Here is a 16843-nt window from a genome sequence, read left to right on the forward strand (position 1 = left end):
TTTCTGAAAGATTCTTTGACAAAACATTTTTAATACATTTTTTACTTTCTTTGCTAGTTAGCTGTTTGTACTGTGGAGTTCCTCCATAATAATAGTTAATCATTTCATTGTATATGTCTTTGTTAGAGGAATTGACCCAGTCAGTGTTTCTATATTTAGTAGTGAAGTCACCATATGAGTTGGTAATAATTAACATATTGTCTTGCTCTCCCTTTTTTTTCTTTCCATGTTTCTTTGTCTATCCAAATTGCTTTTCTTGCCACTGCATGTGCAACATTTTTGCAAAAAGCTATCTTTAATTTAATTCCAAGTTCCGCTGCTCCTAAACCTCCATTTTTGTAGTTTTATGCAAGAATTCTCTTTTGGTTACTTCACTGTTTGTGCCCAAATAAATTTTACACATATTTTATTTAGGCGTTGTATGCATTTGTCGTTTGGTGGGAAAACAGTGGCGAGGAAAAACAATTTAGACAAGACAAATGTTTTAATTATACAGATTCTCGCTTTCTAATTTGCTCCTTTATATTTTTCAAGTTCCTGTTTTACTTCTTGCTCTCACTTTCCCCCAGTTTTTTTTAGTGATGTAATAATTTTTACCAAATCGTAAGCCAAATGTCTCCCCTGTTACTGGACATTCTCATCTCTTTTAATACATGTTTAGAATAAATAGTTGCAGTAATATTTACATTTTCTAAGTGCTAAAATGTCCCTCACTTGACCCTCCAGCTGTATTTTAATAAAGCATTAATAAACAAGCATTAACTAAAAAAAAAGATATGTTATGTTTTAGGACACAATGTAATATTTATGCATTTCATTTAGAATAAAAAGGGATGTCAATACATTTTAAGCCATATTTTTAAGCCGTCTGTTTAATTTGTTGTGCAATAACTCCACAATAATTCGCATATTTTCGAATTTTTGTCTCCTTATTTCTCAAGTTTCTCCCTGTTCAAGCCAAATAAACCAGTATTCAGACTGTCTTCACTTCATCCACTTCAACATAGATGCCATATTTACACCCTGCAATATTTTTATCTTCAACTGCCACTCAGAGGTGGACTTAGCACTAGGCAAAGTTAGGCGACCGCATTGGGCCCCCAGAAGCCAAAGGCCCTGTAAAAATGCAAATTATATATATATATATATATATATATATATATATATATATATATATATATATTTAATTATTAATGCTAAATAACCTATGCTTAAAATTTAAATATTGATGTTAAAACACTGAATTGAGCCCCATTCTTTTATTTTGCCTAGGACCCCCAAATCACTAAATCCACCCCTGCTGCCACTGCAGTGTTTCTTTCTTTCTTTCTTTCTTTCTTTTCTTTTTCAGATTTTTTTTTGAAAAGTTGTATATAGGACCATGTGTACAGGACGTCTGAAAAGTCAGGGACCGATGGGAATATGTTGAGTGAAATCTGCCAAATGTGATACATGCAGCAGTGTAAGAGTGAACATGTAGAGCTTCTGTTGTAAATAATAAACGCAAAATTAAGTATGTGTAGTTTTACAGTTCCTGACTGTTAGCGCTGTTGCCTCGCACCTCCAAGGTTGGGGGTTTGATTCGACACCCTGTGTGCTTGCTGTATGCATATTCTCCCCGTGCTTCAGGGGTTTCCTCCGGGTCCTCTGGTTTCCTCCTCCAGTCCAAAGACATGTGTTGTAGGCTGATCGGCATCTCTAAGTTGTCCGTAGTGAGTGAATTTGTGTGTGTGTGTGAGTGATTGTGCCCTGTGATGGACTGGAACCCAGTCCAGGGTGTCCCCTGCCTTGTGCCCTGAGTCCCCTGGGATAGTCTCCAGGCTCCCCGTGACCCTGTGTAGGATAAGAGGCACAGAAAATGGATGGATAGATGGTTCCTGACTTTTTGGACACCCTGTATTTCAATATACATCTGCACAACGCTCTCTTAATGTATTTTTATATTTCTTATTACAATTATTTCATTCCCACATTATATACATGCTGCGATGACACCTTCATTCATTCATTCATTCATTCATTCATCTTTTGGACAGGTGTATATTTGTACAGATCTACATTATAAGCTCTCTTTATATTCTCTATATTTCTAATCCTAATTATTTCATTCCCATTTGATTTCTGTTGTCTTGTATTATTTGTATTATATCTGTGCTCCTATAACACGTCCCTTCAGAGGTGAATAAAGTGTGATCTTATCTCTTAACTTAAAGTTTAGGAGCTGGAGAACTTTCCGTCTTTCATGGGTTCCAACAAAGCAGACATTCATTTATTTATCTTCAGTAAGGGCTTTATCCTGTTCATGGTCAGGATGGCGCTGGAGTCTATCCTGGCGCACACACACACACACACACACACACACACACACACACACACACAATCACATGCTCATTCTCACTTGGGGCAGTTTATTGTGGCATGTGTTTTGGGATGTGGGATGAAACCGGAGAACTCAGAGAAAACTGTGGACCCTGGAGCTGCTGCAGCTGCGATCCAGGAACAGTAGTTCCTGTTTTGGAGAAGCTCGTGTTCAGCATTGAATTTATTTGTTATGTCACACTCCACAGTAGTGGTTAAAGGCTCATATGAAAGTAGACACTCAGGGCTTTAAGAATTTGCTTATAGTGTTTCATATGTATTTCATTTTTTACCTAGCCTACTAGGTTTAAATTTTATAATTTTATTATGGCAGTTGTATACACTGTTTTACTATCAAAAAACTTGAGCTATGAGGTCTGTTTTATCTCTGTACCAGTGTTAGTGTGAAGAGGTGTGAATTGTTTGCCCAGCAGGGGGCTCACAGCCCTCCCTTTTCCCATCACCCTGCTCAGCAGCAGCTAAACACAGTCAGAATCATGATACTCTACATACAGAAACCAAACAGAAGTGGGGTGAAGTGAAGTAAAGTGATGTGTGGCCAAGTATGGTGACCCATACTCGGAATTTGTGCTCTGCATTTAACCCATCCAAGTGCACACACATAGTAGTGAACACACACACACACACCCGGAGCAGTGGGCAGCCTTTTTTGCTGCGGCGCCCGGGGAGCAGTTGGGGGTCCGGTGCCTTGCTCAAGGGTCTCACCTCAGTCGTGGTATTGAGGGTGGAAGAGAGCGCTGATCATTCACTCCCCCCACCTACAATCCCTGCCTGAGACGCAAACCCATGACCTTTGGGTTGCAAGTCCGACTCTCTATCCATTAGGCCACATTAAATGTCCAATAATGTCCAATAAGTTGATTTCCATTCCCCCGGCAGGTTGGATCACCAATGTACTGAGAGAAAGGGTTAATTTGTCGTATTATAAAGATTTTTTTTTTTTACATTTGGAATGTTGGCCAATTTAAAGAATATCAAAATATCTTCTGATTCTTTTCTGGAAATGATAAAGTATAGAAGTAAAACCTGTAAACAAGCAACATGAACACATGTTGCTGTAATAATAATAAGACGCATGTACATTGCAGTTAAGAACTGCTCTGACTGAATGAAAACATTTTACAAATAAAAGCATTTTTCTATAAATCAGTGTGAAACTGTATTCCATTAACTTTATTATCATAATTATTATTATGGGAGTGAAAAAAAAAATTTCCTTTTTTAATTCTTGTGTGTTTTAATTTTTTGTGAGTCATCAGGCTTTTCTGCTCAGCCCACCATGTCACTGCCAGTCGAGTCATCAGGAAGTACGCCGTGACTATGCCATGACCGCCATCGTAATGTCATGGTACAGAGTTTATATCATATTTCATCACTGTTATTTTCCAGAATAATTTCATACGTACAAGATGGACATTTATAGTTTTTAATACATAGAAAATATGATTGATTTCTGTGTCCTGTAAGTACATGCGTTCTATAGTCTTTATGTACATCTGAAATTATATTTTCTCTGTTGGTTTAAGAATGTGCAAAAAAAAAAAAAAAACTATGTTGATACTACAACCCATATGTATTATATTTGCAAGAGGCATTGCGCTCTAATTATACACAAACTCACAATTATTTCTAAAATTGATTTATTATTATGTATTTAATACTTATAATTATTATATTACTTTTGCATTATTTCAATTCTGTCACTGTTATTATTATTATTATTATTATTGAATAACCCTGTAGGTCCTGTCCTTGCAGTTCCAGTAGACTCCCAGCAGAGGGCGCTCTTTGTTCTTCATCTCCCTCGTCATCGCCGCCGAACAAGACGAAGGTTAAAGGTCACGAGCGTCATACCGTCTCAGCGCTCATTAGGAAATAACCGGCTGATTTTTTTTTTCAACCAGCGCGAGCTCAGGTCCTCAGTTAACGACGCTCCACGCCGATTTCTAAGCTTCATTTTAAATAAACCAACATGGCGAAGAAAAGGAGCGGAGTTCGCGAACCAGAAGCCACTTCTCTGATAGAAGAGGAATCGACGACAAAAGAAACGCAACCTATTAAAGGTAACTGACTGGCTGGATATACCCGTATTGTGACAAGTCCCGCCCTTTGCCATATGATTGACGGCTCATTCAGGCAATCACAGATCAGCACTGATCACGAGCCCGCTCACGCGTGTGACGTTTCATCCAATCCTAGCGCTGGGGGCGGGGCTTGCCTGTATACGGATAGGAAAAAAAAATCACTGACCTATTCTGGCTGTTTAAAGATTACTCAGCTTTGAAATGTAGTTTGTTGAAAAGAAGCAGTCCATCTTGTTTTCCAGATGATCAGCTTAGTTTGAGAAAGGATCAGCTTAGTTTGAGTCAGGATTTTTTTGAGGTTAATCACTATATTTTGAGCAGCTGGCTGGTGGACAGAGTTAAAGCACTGAGTGTAATATTAACTGAAGGACACAGTAATGTGATATGTGTAAACTGAAGTGTATTTATGTGTAAGCTGTTTAAAATGGAGGTCCCTGATGTGGCTCTCTCTGGGGATTTTGAAACACCTGACGCAAAGTTGAGCAACATCTTGCTCTAATACATGAGCTGCTACAGTAAAGTCTTATCAGAAGTGTTGTAGCTGCTACAGTTACTCAGCTCTACAGTAATAAATCACTTGGCACTTGGATGAAATGGGTTTAAATGATGCACTTTATGCTGATGAGGTTCTGATGTATGGAATAAAACACTTGATGGTGTGCTGTTGTAGGAAAATAATCAGCGACGGTGCTGGGATGTTGCCTGATACGAAGCACTGGATTATTTTCTTATTACAGTAAAGTGTTTTAATCCTTTCATCCCAAAGCTATTTGTCAATAATTACGATTTTTCCTATATTAATAAATCTCATGTGTTTTTTTTAACTGTTTATAGTTACATTTAATGTTGTGGAACAAGTTTAACTTGTGTTAAAGCAGATAGAAAGCCTCTCACCAGAGAAAGCCTCTCTCTCTCTCTCTCTCTCTCACTCTCACTCTGTCTCTCTTTCTCTCTCTTCCTTCCTCTTTCACTCTCTCTCTCTCTTATCTTTCTCTCCCTCCCTCTCTTATCTTTCTCTTCCTCTCTCTCTCTTTTTCTCTCCATTCTCTCTCTCATTCGCTCTCTCTTTCTCTCTCTCTCCCTTTTTCTTTCTCTCTCTCTCTATTCTCTCTCCCCCTCTTTTTCTTTCTCTCTCTATTCTCTGTCTGTCTCTCTCTCTCTCTCTCTCTCTCTCTCTGTCTCTCTCTCTCTCTCTCTTTCTTTCTTTCTTTCTTTCTTTCTTTTGAAGCTTCCAAGAAACCTAAAATTGCAAACTTCTCTGTCCCGAAGCCTGGCGAAAAACTCTAACCGTTACAAAGCACTGACGCTGGAGACTCCTTCCAGAATTGTCATATAAACGCCTCCTTACAGAAAGCTTCATTGTATCAACAACTGTTTGTTTTTAATCAGTTTATTATTCGCTTTAGATATTTGGAGCGTCCCTGAGAGCAGGTTGTTACTATAGAAATGATAACATATTAAAAAGAAGGCATTAATATAAACCTACATTTTGAATTCCAGCCAGAACGACTGCCCGAGCTGCTGTTATAAACAATTAATCAACGCCTTCCGACCAATCAGATTGGAGAATTCTGAAGCACTTTGCTATAACAGCAGCTCCAAGGCAAATCACAGGTTTATATTAATGCACTCGTTCGAGTGTATCATGATTTCTACAGTAACAGCTCATACACAGGGATACAGAGCACAATGTGTGTTTTCTTATTAACGACAAGAGAGAGAGAAAAAACAGAGGCTACGACTGGTAACTTGTCTCATAGACATTCCACAACATTTATTGTGGCTATAAATGGATAAAAAGTACAACGTAAAAATGTTAGTGTTAGAAAATTGTTAGTGAAACAAACACTTTAGGATGTTTTATTGTAAAATAATCATCATCAGGGTGGTAACAGTTACTCCTCTTGGTCCACAATTCTTTATGAGAGTATAACAGCACAGATTGAATTTATCTTGGGGCTGCAAAAAGTTTGCGCACCCCTGCTTTTATATGCGATGTTGTCTTGACATGTTTTGTTCGCGTGTTCCCTGTACAGCAGCGCAGTACACCGGAGGAGGATCTGCACGCATGTCCCTCCTCATCCTGATTTCCATCTTTGCCTGTGCTGCTTCAGTCATGTACCTGGTTTACAGAAATTTCCCTGAGCTGAGCGAGTAAGTGGGCTGTTTCTAGTTCCATAAGAATTCATTTGTAAGCAAGACTTCGTAACTAGGTCATTTAAATCATTAATAAAATATTTAAATCTACGTATCTTAACATTTCCAGTCATGGGAAAGCCTTCCAGACAGATGACTTTGAGCTTTCTGAGGAACATAACAAGCAGAATTTCTCTTTTTGTCTTATTAACTTCATGACAGAGAGAAAAAAGAGAAGCTGGTGAAAGTTAGTTAGAGTTGTTATGAGACAGGTGATAACAGGAAGTAACTTATTTTTGAATTTCTACAACATTGAACAGAATTACAAATGGATTAAAAGTATGGCGTGTTGCTCTTTAAGAAATAAATAATGATGCTATAGGGAAATTAATTAACTTTTGGGTTTGTAAAGGTAACTCCGCTTTGCTTCAGACCACTTTGTCATGGATTATTTTTCTACAACTGCATGTCCCCAAGATGTTAAATCAAGGTTCAAGGTTCTTTTTTGTCACATACATTACATACATGTGATGTATTAATGTAGTGAAATGTTTTTCAGTGCAACTGTGATACATAAAACAGAATATAATAAAAGCCGAATATGATAAAAAGAATAAAATGAATAAAATAGAATAGAATAGACTCTATTAGACAAAATATAGATGTCATATGTAAAGATATATAGTGTTTAGCAGCTTGAAAAGAGGAATCTTAGCAGCTTTTTGAGGACATAGTGTGAAAAAGATGCAAGAGCTTTTGTTTGTCCATAGTTCAACTGATTGTGTATGTGTCTGTGTGTGAGGTAGAATAATATGCAGACTTCTCAAGTGTCTTCATTCAGTAGCTGGATTACCTGAGGGTAGAAACTCCTCCTGAGTCTCTCTGCGTTGGTCCTCAGGATCTGGTAGCACTTCCCTGATAGGAGTATTACATACTATAAAACTATAAAATGAACTGGAAGGTGATAATGGAAAGCTAAATCCAGGGTAATATCATCAATCGTCAATGGAACTAAAAAGAAGTCGATCACATTTAATGTTTTTTTTCCCACTTAATTTAGGAATGCCCCAATTTTCCATTTTCAATACAATACCCATACCGACTCTGAGAATCAGCTGATATATGATACTGACTCCTCTCAGTATCCGAGCTGAGTGCCTTCAAGCTTGAAATTGAGTTATGTGAAACATCAGAGTCATAATGGCCATGTGCTTTAAGACATGTGTTCTTCGCCCGAATCAGATTTTTGAAATTGGCTTGAAACGCTGGATTTATGTGGAATCAGCGCTGACGTATTTTGCCATCCGATCCTGGGATGTTTTAGATAACTTATCCACAGAGTGTCTCGGTTACGAAAAAGGCAGAGCAGGATCAGATATCAAGCAGTACCCAGAGCTCTGGTATCGGTATCATTATTATATCAAAAAATAGAAAAGTTGGGAATGGTACAGCACTGGGATCTACGTAACACACAGAAAAGCATTCGGGAGATCACGAGTTCGAATCCTGGCGATGCCACAGCCGTCCATTACCGGGAATCCAAGAGAGGAAAAACTATACTTGCTGTCTGGATGGTAAGGATGGTGTACTCTCTCCGCTGTCAATCACAGAGACACTAGCGAATCGTGAGTGTCCATGAGCTCATGTATGCGGAAGAGGGTAGATAGCGCACTTCCCTCAGAGTGTGTTACGCTGCCATGTGATGCACCAGTTTCCACGTGTTAGCCTTTACCCTCCCCAGCTGGTAGCTGTGGTATGATAGGAGAGAGCTGGCTGGTGGGTGGGAGTTTGGAGATGAACAAATTGGGGAGAAAATGCAAAAAAAAAATGTAATTGCAGAAAATGGGCTCAATCCGATACCAGTCTGTTCTAGTATCAGATTGAAACCTTAATGCTTTTTAGTGAAAAGCCACATTTCATGTTCATGACATTTCTTTTTCAGAGATGAGAGAGACAAGATAAAAATCCCTAAAGACATGGACGACGCAAAGGCACTGGGCACCGTGCTCTCCAAATATAAGGACACCTATTATACCCAAGTGCTTTTAGCATACTTTGCTACATATGTCTTGTATCCTTTGCACCAAATCAGACAGGTTTCAGATTTACTAATGTACCAGTTGATTGAAGCTTAGTGGTTTGGAATCTACTCCAATGCCCAGAAGGTTTCGAGTTCAAGTCTCCATCTTTCTCGGGCTGTAGAGAAAGGCTCATCTCTGTCTGGATTATTCTACTGCTCGGGTGTGAATAGTTTTGTCTGAAGCGTCTGAGTGTTTTGTGTTGTTGACATGAGTAATATCTGTAGATTCATTTCTAAACATTTTTAATTCAACCACACAGGAAATCTGCTGCACTTAAAATTATGAGGTCTTGGAATTATGAGGTACTATCTGATTTTTTTTTATGAGCTAATTATAAATAAGTCATTTAGATGTCCTTGAATTATATAATGTATTATACCAGGATATTAAAAGTAGTAGAAAAAATTTGCCTAAGGTCAAATCTGATCATAAAACTTACTTACTTAGACTTAGATCCTCCCATGCTAGGTAGCATATCGGGCAAGTTCTCTCCAAAGTTTCTGGTCTCCAGCTAGGGTCTCAGCGTCGTCCCATGTGATGTTCAGTGCCCGCAGGTCTTGAATGAACGTTCTTCTCCTCGTTGACGTTTGGAGCCTGGTGGTACCCATGTCATTGCGGTCTTGGGGATTCGATGGTTCTCCATTCGGAGGACGTGGCCAGCCAGTCGGAGTCTCCTGTTGGCGACGATGACGTGGAGCTTGTACATGCCACTCCTTTGGAGCACGCCTTCGTTGGCGATATGATCATAATATCGAATCTTAAGGATTCGGTGTAGGCATCTCTGCTGGAAGACCTCCAGCTTCTTGTTGATGCTTGTTGATGCCTTGCAGGTCTCACTGGCGTAGGTTGCCATCGGCACCACGATGGAGGTAAATGGGTGGAGCCTGATCTTCAGGGAAATCTTCATGGATGGCGAGGAAAAGATTCAACCATTTCCGTATTCATAAATGTCAACATCATCTTTGCTGTATCTGTAAAATCAAACTAACATCTGATTGGAGTGCGTGTAAATTTGTTCGTAACATTGTAACAACCTGAAAAAAACCTCGATTTTCAGTTACGTAAGCAAAATTAAATATAAATAATTATAACACGTAAATAGAGTAGTAGCCTATAAATAATAATAATAATAAAAAATAACATTTATAATCACAAAGGTGCATGTGAGAACCTTGTACTTTAAAATGTATGTAATCATGTTTAGTGTCAACATGTGATTATATAAATAAAGCACTGTTTTACTGTTTATAATTTTCAAAATGGTTTGAAAAACAAAAAAAGGAAAGGGAGCGGCAGTTCTGCGGGAGGAAATGCCTTGTCGATGAGAGAGCTCAGAGGAGAATAGCCAGACTGCTTCAAGCTGACAGGAAGGTTACAGTAACTCAGATAACCACTCTTTACAACCGTGGTGAGCAGAAAAGCAGCTCAGAATGCACAACACGTGCGTTGTTGAGTCGGATGGGCTACGACAACAGACGACCACATCGGGTTCCAATGCCGTTGGAGCTGGGAAAGAAACATCTGTAAAACGTAACACACTACATATCTTGGTTCTGTTCATCATTATATCCTAAGGGTTTGCAAAATTTTGCGCTCCACACTTAATGCACTGTAAATATTTGACTGCTTGGTTATGAAATGCAAGATTTTTCATGGATAATATCCTGATATTGGAAGATCTGTTTCGCATCACCTCTCGAACATGAGACCTGAAAGCCTAGGTTTAATAAATTTGTCGTTTAGAGTATAAGTACGACAAGATCTGTTGTTGTCCTTAATAGTTCTTCTTCAGCCTCCAGACATTTGCCATTCCAGGTTCAATTTTCCTCAGTATCCTCTCTGGTTATCTGTATCCCTTCCCCCTGGCTCTGTTCCTGGTTTGCCTGGTAAGTGTGAATAATCATACACGCGATCTCAAAGCAAATAATTACACACTGTGATATATTTGAGCTGTTGTCGCATTATTTATTGTTCTACACTACGCTAAAATGTTCTGCTTCGTAATGTACGGATATTCTGCTTCTCAGTGCTCAGGTCTGGGAGCGTCTTTCTGCTACATGTTGTCTTATTTAGTGGGCAGACCCGTGGTGTACAAGTACCTCACGGAGAAAGCGCAGAAATGGTCACAACAGGTAAGATATTAGTGTAAAATATATATGTGTGTGTGTGTGTGTGTGTGTGTATACAGTACTGTGCAAAAGTCTTAGGCACATGCAAAGAAATGCTGTAGAGCAAAGATGCCTTCAAAAATAATGAAATGAAATGCTTCTACATTAAAGAAAATACTATAAAGAGCAGTAAACAGTAATAAATGAAACAAAGTCAATATTTGGTGTGACGATCCTTCGCTTTAAAAAAAAATAGTATCTCAGGTGCAGTGTGTGCAGTTTTATAAGGAAATGAGCTGTAAGTGTTACTGAGCATCTTGCAGAAGCAGCCACAGTTCTTCTGGACACTTTGACTGTCGACTCGCTTCTTATTTTTGCAGCGAAACCCAGCAGCCTTCATTATGTTTTTTGTCTTAAAAGTGTCTCTTATGTAACCTGCTGCTTTCTTTACTGACATACAGACATTTTTCTGTAACATTTAATTTTGTGCTGGAAAACTAATGTTTGGAATCTAAAATGCTTTTGTACTGAATCAGTAATGTAGTCATAAAATAAAAATCTATAACAAAGTTTGTAATAGTAAAAATAGGGTGCTTAAGACTTTTGCACAGTACTGTGTGCGTGTGTGTGTGTGTATGTGTATGTATGTGTGTGTGTGTTACCACTCTTTACAACTGTGGTGGGCAGAAAAGCATCTCAGAACGCACAACACATCAAACATATATTAATACTGAAGGCAAAATCTACTCAAGCATAACTTGTTCTTCTGTTTTGTTCCTTTAATATAGAGTTAAAAGATTAAAATCCAGCCTTTACTTTATCTGCAGGTCGATAAGCACAGAGAACACCTCATCAATTACATCATCTTTCTGAGAATTACGCCTTTCCTCCCAAATTGGTTTATTAACATCACTTCCCCCGTCATCAATGTGCCTCTGGGAGTCTTCTTCTTTGGTACATTCCTCGGTAAGAAAGAAAAAGAGCACTTTTCTTTTATATAATTAAAAATTGTATTATTAATTTTATGCTGCTAAATTCTCCTATGCACAGTATTCTCTGCAGAGAGCAGAGCTTTCATGTGTGAAGAACACCAGGAAAACCTAACCTAAAATACCTTGTTGGTATCCATTAAATATGTAGTGAAATATACTGTAGGTAAGAAATGAAGTTAGATGCGGGTAATATGCAGTAGGTTACAGAGGAGTCTGGGGAATCAAATTAAAGCAGCCTTTTGCTTTGGAAAAAAATGTAATAGAAGTGAAAGAAGTCTGAGATCATACTGAGAATCATTCATTTAAAACTGAAACAGAAAGTCTCAGAATTGTTTTTAAAAAATTGAAAATGAAGAAAATCAGTGAAGAGAATAGTGAAGAAGAAGTATTTAAGATTCCTCACTATTTCTAGGTCACTTTAAATTTAAGCAAATTTGTGATACTGACTGTGTTAAATCCTTGGTACAAAGGTCAGATTTTCCTTGAGTCATTCGGACAACACTCTGATGGCGTGCACGCTGTCATTAAAGCAAAAGGGAGAGTATTAAGAACTTCTGGAATTCATGTAAATATTTCAGAGATTCTACTTTTCACTCACTTTGTTGCTGATATAATTTGCAATGAAATATTTTGTATGCTCGCTAGTGCTCTCAGACTTTTGGACCCCTCTGTACTTAAGTACTTTATTTGGCTGCTTTATGTTTTACAAGAGAGCATGTTTTACACGTAATCCTGTGGGACGTGGTCACTTTTATAAATAGATGTTGTCAGCGTCTTTTCTCATCACACCGAGGTTTCCAAAGTTCAACTTTCACAAAAGCACAGAACGACATCAGAAGCCTATTTATAAACCTCCTGAGCAATCAGGTCACACGCTGGTGGGCAAGTGGGGGGGAGAAAACAAACAAACATGCACATAAAAAAGGGAATATGTGGTCGGTCAGAAGTTTTTCAAATCAAAACACGATTTCATTGCTCACATTGGATTGTATTTAAACAAGTATCTTAATCTACTAGTTTGAATTATGTATCCCATTATCCAATTACGTTATAAAATCTCTGATTAAATCCTGTGTGTAATGTTGACGCTTCACAACGCCAGGGTCCTGGGTTCGTTCCTGAGTTCGAGTGACGGTACAGAATGTAATTCCAAAGCCTTGAATAAAATTGAACCCTGCACCCTCAATGAGCTCAGGATCAAACCCAGATCTCTGGTGTTGTGAGACTTCGATGTTTACTGCTGCACTATTCTCAGCACAAGATTTTATAACGTAACTGGATCGTGTTAATATTATGCGAACTGTTCACACTCACTCTACATAATTCAATTTGGTTTAAGCAATTAAATCACATTTGGATGAGAATCTTAATAGTTATATAAACTATATGTAATATTTTTTTTCTTAAATCTGGCTGACTACGTATTCCCTTTCTTTCAGTGCAGTGTTTGATTTTATTCAAGGTTTTGGAAATACATGATCAAATCACTTTAGCTGTAAGAAAACTAATTATATTAATGTACCTCTGTTTATTCACATGGAACCGATGTAGACGTTTGAATTAAATAAATTAGGTGATTTTTTTTTTTCAGTGTGGAGGACAGAGTGCTTGTGAAAATCTCTTTATATTGCTTTTAAACGAATGTGAGAATATTTACGACTTGTTGAATTGAAATTATTTTATTGCTAATACTATAATGTTGCAGTCGAACTAAAATCTTTTCTGTTTTTGGGACATTCACCAGTACGTGACGTGACGTGACGTGACATCCTGCTAGTCAAGTCACACAGGCAGCTCAAATTCTGTTGATTTTCGAAACCGTATAAAGCTGCAGCAAAGATGCTCCCACCAGCACTCAAAAAAAAAAAAAAAGTGTGAAAGCATCATGCTGATAGATATGAATAGCACTTTAGACAGTTTCACTTTCTCAGTGTGCTCTCGCATCTCTCTTTCAGGAGTTGCTCCTCCATCTTTCGTAGCGATAAACGCCGGAACGACGCTGTACAAGCTGACCACAGCAGGCGAGGCCGTGTCCTGGTACTCTTTGGCCGTGCTGGCTGTTCTGGCCGTAGTCTCCATCCTCCCGGTGTGCTTCCAGAGAAAGCTGCAGGAAAAGATGGAGTAAAGCGCCACCTCACTTCCTCTGCCTGTCATCCAGTTCACCCTGCTTCTCCTGGTCTTCACACGCACAGCTGTCTTTTTCTTTGTCGTTGTGGAAAACGGGCCCAGAACTGTTGAACTCGGACTGGCTCGTGATCATACACTTGTTCGTTTTCCCTGTCACAGACTGAACATTTCTATCCATTATCTTTTTATTGTTTCGTATATTTTTTAACAACTTTGTGTAATAATTAATGTTCCCATATTAAGACAAAATTTTTTTAATTTTCTAACTTTAAAGCAATACCTTTTGAGGTGTTTTTAGCCCGTGTTGCATTGGCAGCACAAACAGGGTGCTATGCCAGGAGATATTTAAATACATCACCTCTCACATACACCGTGCCATCAACATTATATTTCCCCATAGTTTGGCCATGACAGTAAATATTAAAAATTTGCAGATTTCTTCTGGATGATGCACCAAACACTCAGTCCTGCTGCCAACTACATGTAGGAGATTCTCCTGGTGATTTTTTTCTCCACACACATATAGATATATATCAGAAGACACGATTTCCGACACCGAATTGTATTTATAATGCCTCATATGTATTGTAATTTTTTTTTATTTAGCTAGTTTGTTTTTGCTTTAATCCATTTTGTCTTAAATAACTGGTTACTGGAAAGGGTACACCTTGGATATAAAAGAGGAAAAACAGGAGTAAGAATGATGAGCGAAGACTGAAAGTCAGAAGGAACCTCATGAATCTTAAGTGTATTTAAAAAAAAAAAAAAAAGTAAGATTTAAGAAATACATCTCTACACATCGAGCAGTCGTTTGCACTGAATATAAGCGGCTTAGGGGGGATAATTTTCTACCGCACAAAGGTAGAAGCTGGATACCTCATCGTGTATGATCTCACTGTTTACTACATCTTCATCCAAAGCATCGGTCAGTCCTTTAGTTCCCCATCCTGGTTCTGCAAGTACTCCTGCTCTGCATAGTGATTTCTTTCCTCAGCTAATCAGCTACTAAATAAATTAATCCTAATGTACAGGGTGCAGCTAAGCTCCTGTAGGACCATGACCTTTGGTTCAGTCTCTTTCAGTCTGATTGCTTTCCACAGCTCGGAGACATCATGTATATCTCTGCATATATTCTAATGAACCTCTGTAATTGTTTTTAAAAGCACATCCACATGGCTAACGTGCATTTCTACAAAGTCTTTACTTTTTCTTATGTTTTGTTCATGACTACATGATCTCTCGTCTCTTGCAATTCGGGTTGCCTCCACACACACACACACACACACACACACACAGTATTACATCGAGCTGTCGGGATGTTCTTCATATGTAAATGCTACTAATTGATAACTTTTTCTTTCAAATGTCATTACGAAATATTATATAATGAAGATATTTATTATGAAATGATTAAAACATGGTTCCCTTCACTTGCATTTAATGAGTGTTTATTGTATTTATGATGGATTTTCTACTCCTGGCGATAAAAACCACACTCTAACAAGATCAGGACAAAGATAACGGGGTACATAAAGAGGTCATGCAGTAAATAACTTTGAAGAATAAAGAACAGGAAGCTGTAGGGGGTTTCACATCAAGAGTAGTAACCATGTATTTAATTTTTACCACCTGAAGTGGATGGATACCGAATAAGAATAAAATGAATAAGACGGATAACCAAGTCATTTGTTAAGGGATTAAACTAGACATTCTTTGGGGGGAAATAACTGCCGCATCTTATTCTGTCTTCATATTTTAGCAGGCTGTTTTCCCAGATGTTCCTTAGAAAAGCTCTGTAGATGCACACCAGATGTTTCCAGATGTTTTTATGGACACCTGGTTGGACATGTCTCTTCATCTTTCAAACCAGCTGCTAAATTAGTAGATCAGCTGGGTCAAGGTCAAGTAACAGGCTATTTCCAGTGCAGACAACAAAGCTCTCTTTGCTCTTTGACCAGCTTTAAGGTGTGTTTGGGGAAATTATAGAGCATTTCTAAAACCAATTTGAGAGATAATATGTGATGCCATTAGTTACTGAGGCCTGTGAGAATAAATCAGCCCAACTCTAACTTCAGAAACTATATATCTTAATAAGAAGAGGAATATCTGAAGAGGAATCCAGGAAGTAACTGCAGCGTACTTGTGGATGCAGTGAACATAACAGGACGTTCCGGACAAACGTCTTTCATCAGTCCATTATCATTACATTCTCCTCCTGTAACTTCACAAGCGCTTTGTGTTCACAGCAATTACACAATTATAAGCACTGAATTACAACCGGCCATATTACTTTTAACTTACATATTCTGGTATACTTTAGATGCTATGGACAGGTAGATATCTGAATATCCAGTTTGTGTGCAAAGACAGTTATGTGGATACATATAATATGTTGTTCATAGATTTGCATTGCTCATTGTGCTGTACTGTAAGCAGTTGCATTAGTCAGACAGAAGAGGGCAGGCTGTCAATACGCCTCATGAAACTGATTAAAGAGACTTTTTTTGTGTGTGTCTTAAAATTTCCACCCAAAATGATACAATTGACTGTAATATTATAAACCTTACTGCTGATCATTTTCATATATTTACTTGCTTTGTACTAGGGGTCTGGTCACAGCTCCAGGGTTCGATCCTGAGCTTGAATTATTGTCTCTGTGTGGAGTTTCACACGTTCTTCCCATGTCTGTATGGGTTTCCTCTGGGTTCTCCGGTTTCCTCCCGCCTCACAAAACCACGCTGAAACACTATATTGACAAAATATATATATTGTTGATACCTGACCATCACACCCATATGTGCTTGTTGAACATCCCATCCCAGATTTATCCCCCCATTTCTGTTATAATTACCTCCATTCTTCTGGGAAGGCTTTCCACTAGATTTTGGAGCGTGGCTGTGGGGATTTGTGTTCATTCAGCTACAAGAGCATTAGTG

General features: G+C 38.3%; 1 protein-coding gene across 2 annotated transcripts; it reads left to right on the forward strand.

Annotated features, from left to right (window-relative positions):
- Nucleotides 1-4200: 4200 nt before the first annotated feature.
- Nucleotides 4201-15337, forward strand: tmem41b (transmembrane protein 41B). 2 transcript variants are annotated; one of them, XM_026930874.3, is made up of 7 exons: nucleotides 4201-4442; nucleotides 6503-6617; nucleotides 8542-8670; nucleotides 10473-10566; nucleotides 10708-10812; nucleotides 11616-11754; nucleotides 13736-15337. In XM_026930874.3, the coding sequence occupies exons 1-7, from the start codon at nucleotides 4352-4354 to the stop codon at nucleotides 13903-13905; spliced, it is 843 nt and encodes a 280-aa protein (XP_026786675.1). In that variant the 5' UTR covers nucleotides 4201-4351; the 3' UTR covers nucleotides 13906-15337. The 2 variants fall into 2 exon arrangements, with proteins under 2 accessions (XP_026786675.1, XP_026786674.1); XM_026930873.3 differs by having other exon boundaries at nucleotides 4203-4442; nucleotides 6500-6617.
- Nucleotides 15338-16843: the final 1506 nt, after the last annotated feature.

Source organism: Pangasianodon hypophthalmus, chromosome 11 (assembly GCF_027358585.1).
Source record: "Pangasianodon hypophthalmus isolate fPanHyp1 chromosome 11, fPanHyp1.pri, whole genome shotgun sequence".
Classification (NCBI taxonomy): Eukaryota; Metazoa; Chordata; class Actinopteri; order Siluriformes; family Pangasiidae; genus Pangasianodon; species Pangasianodon hypophthalmus.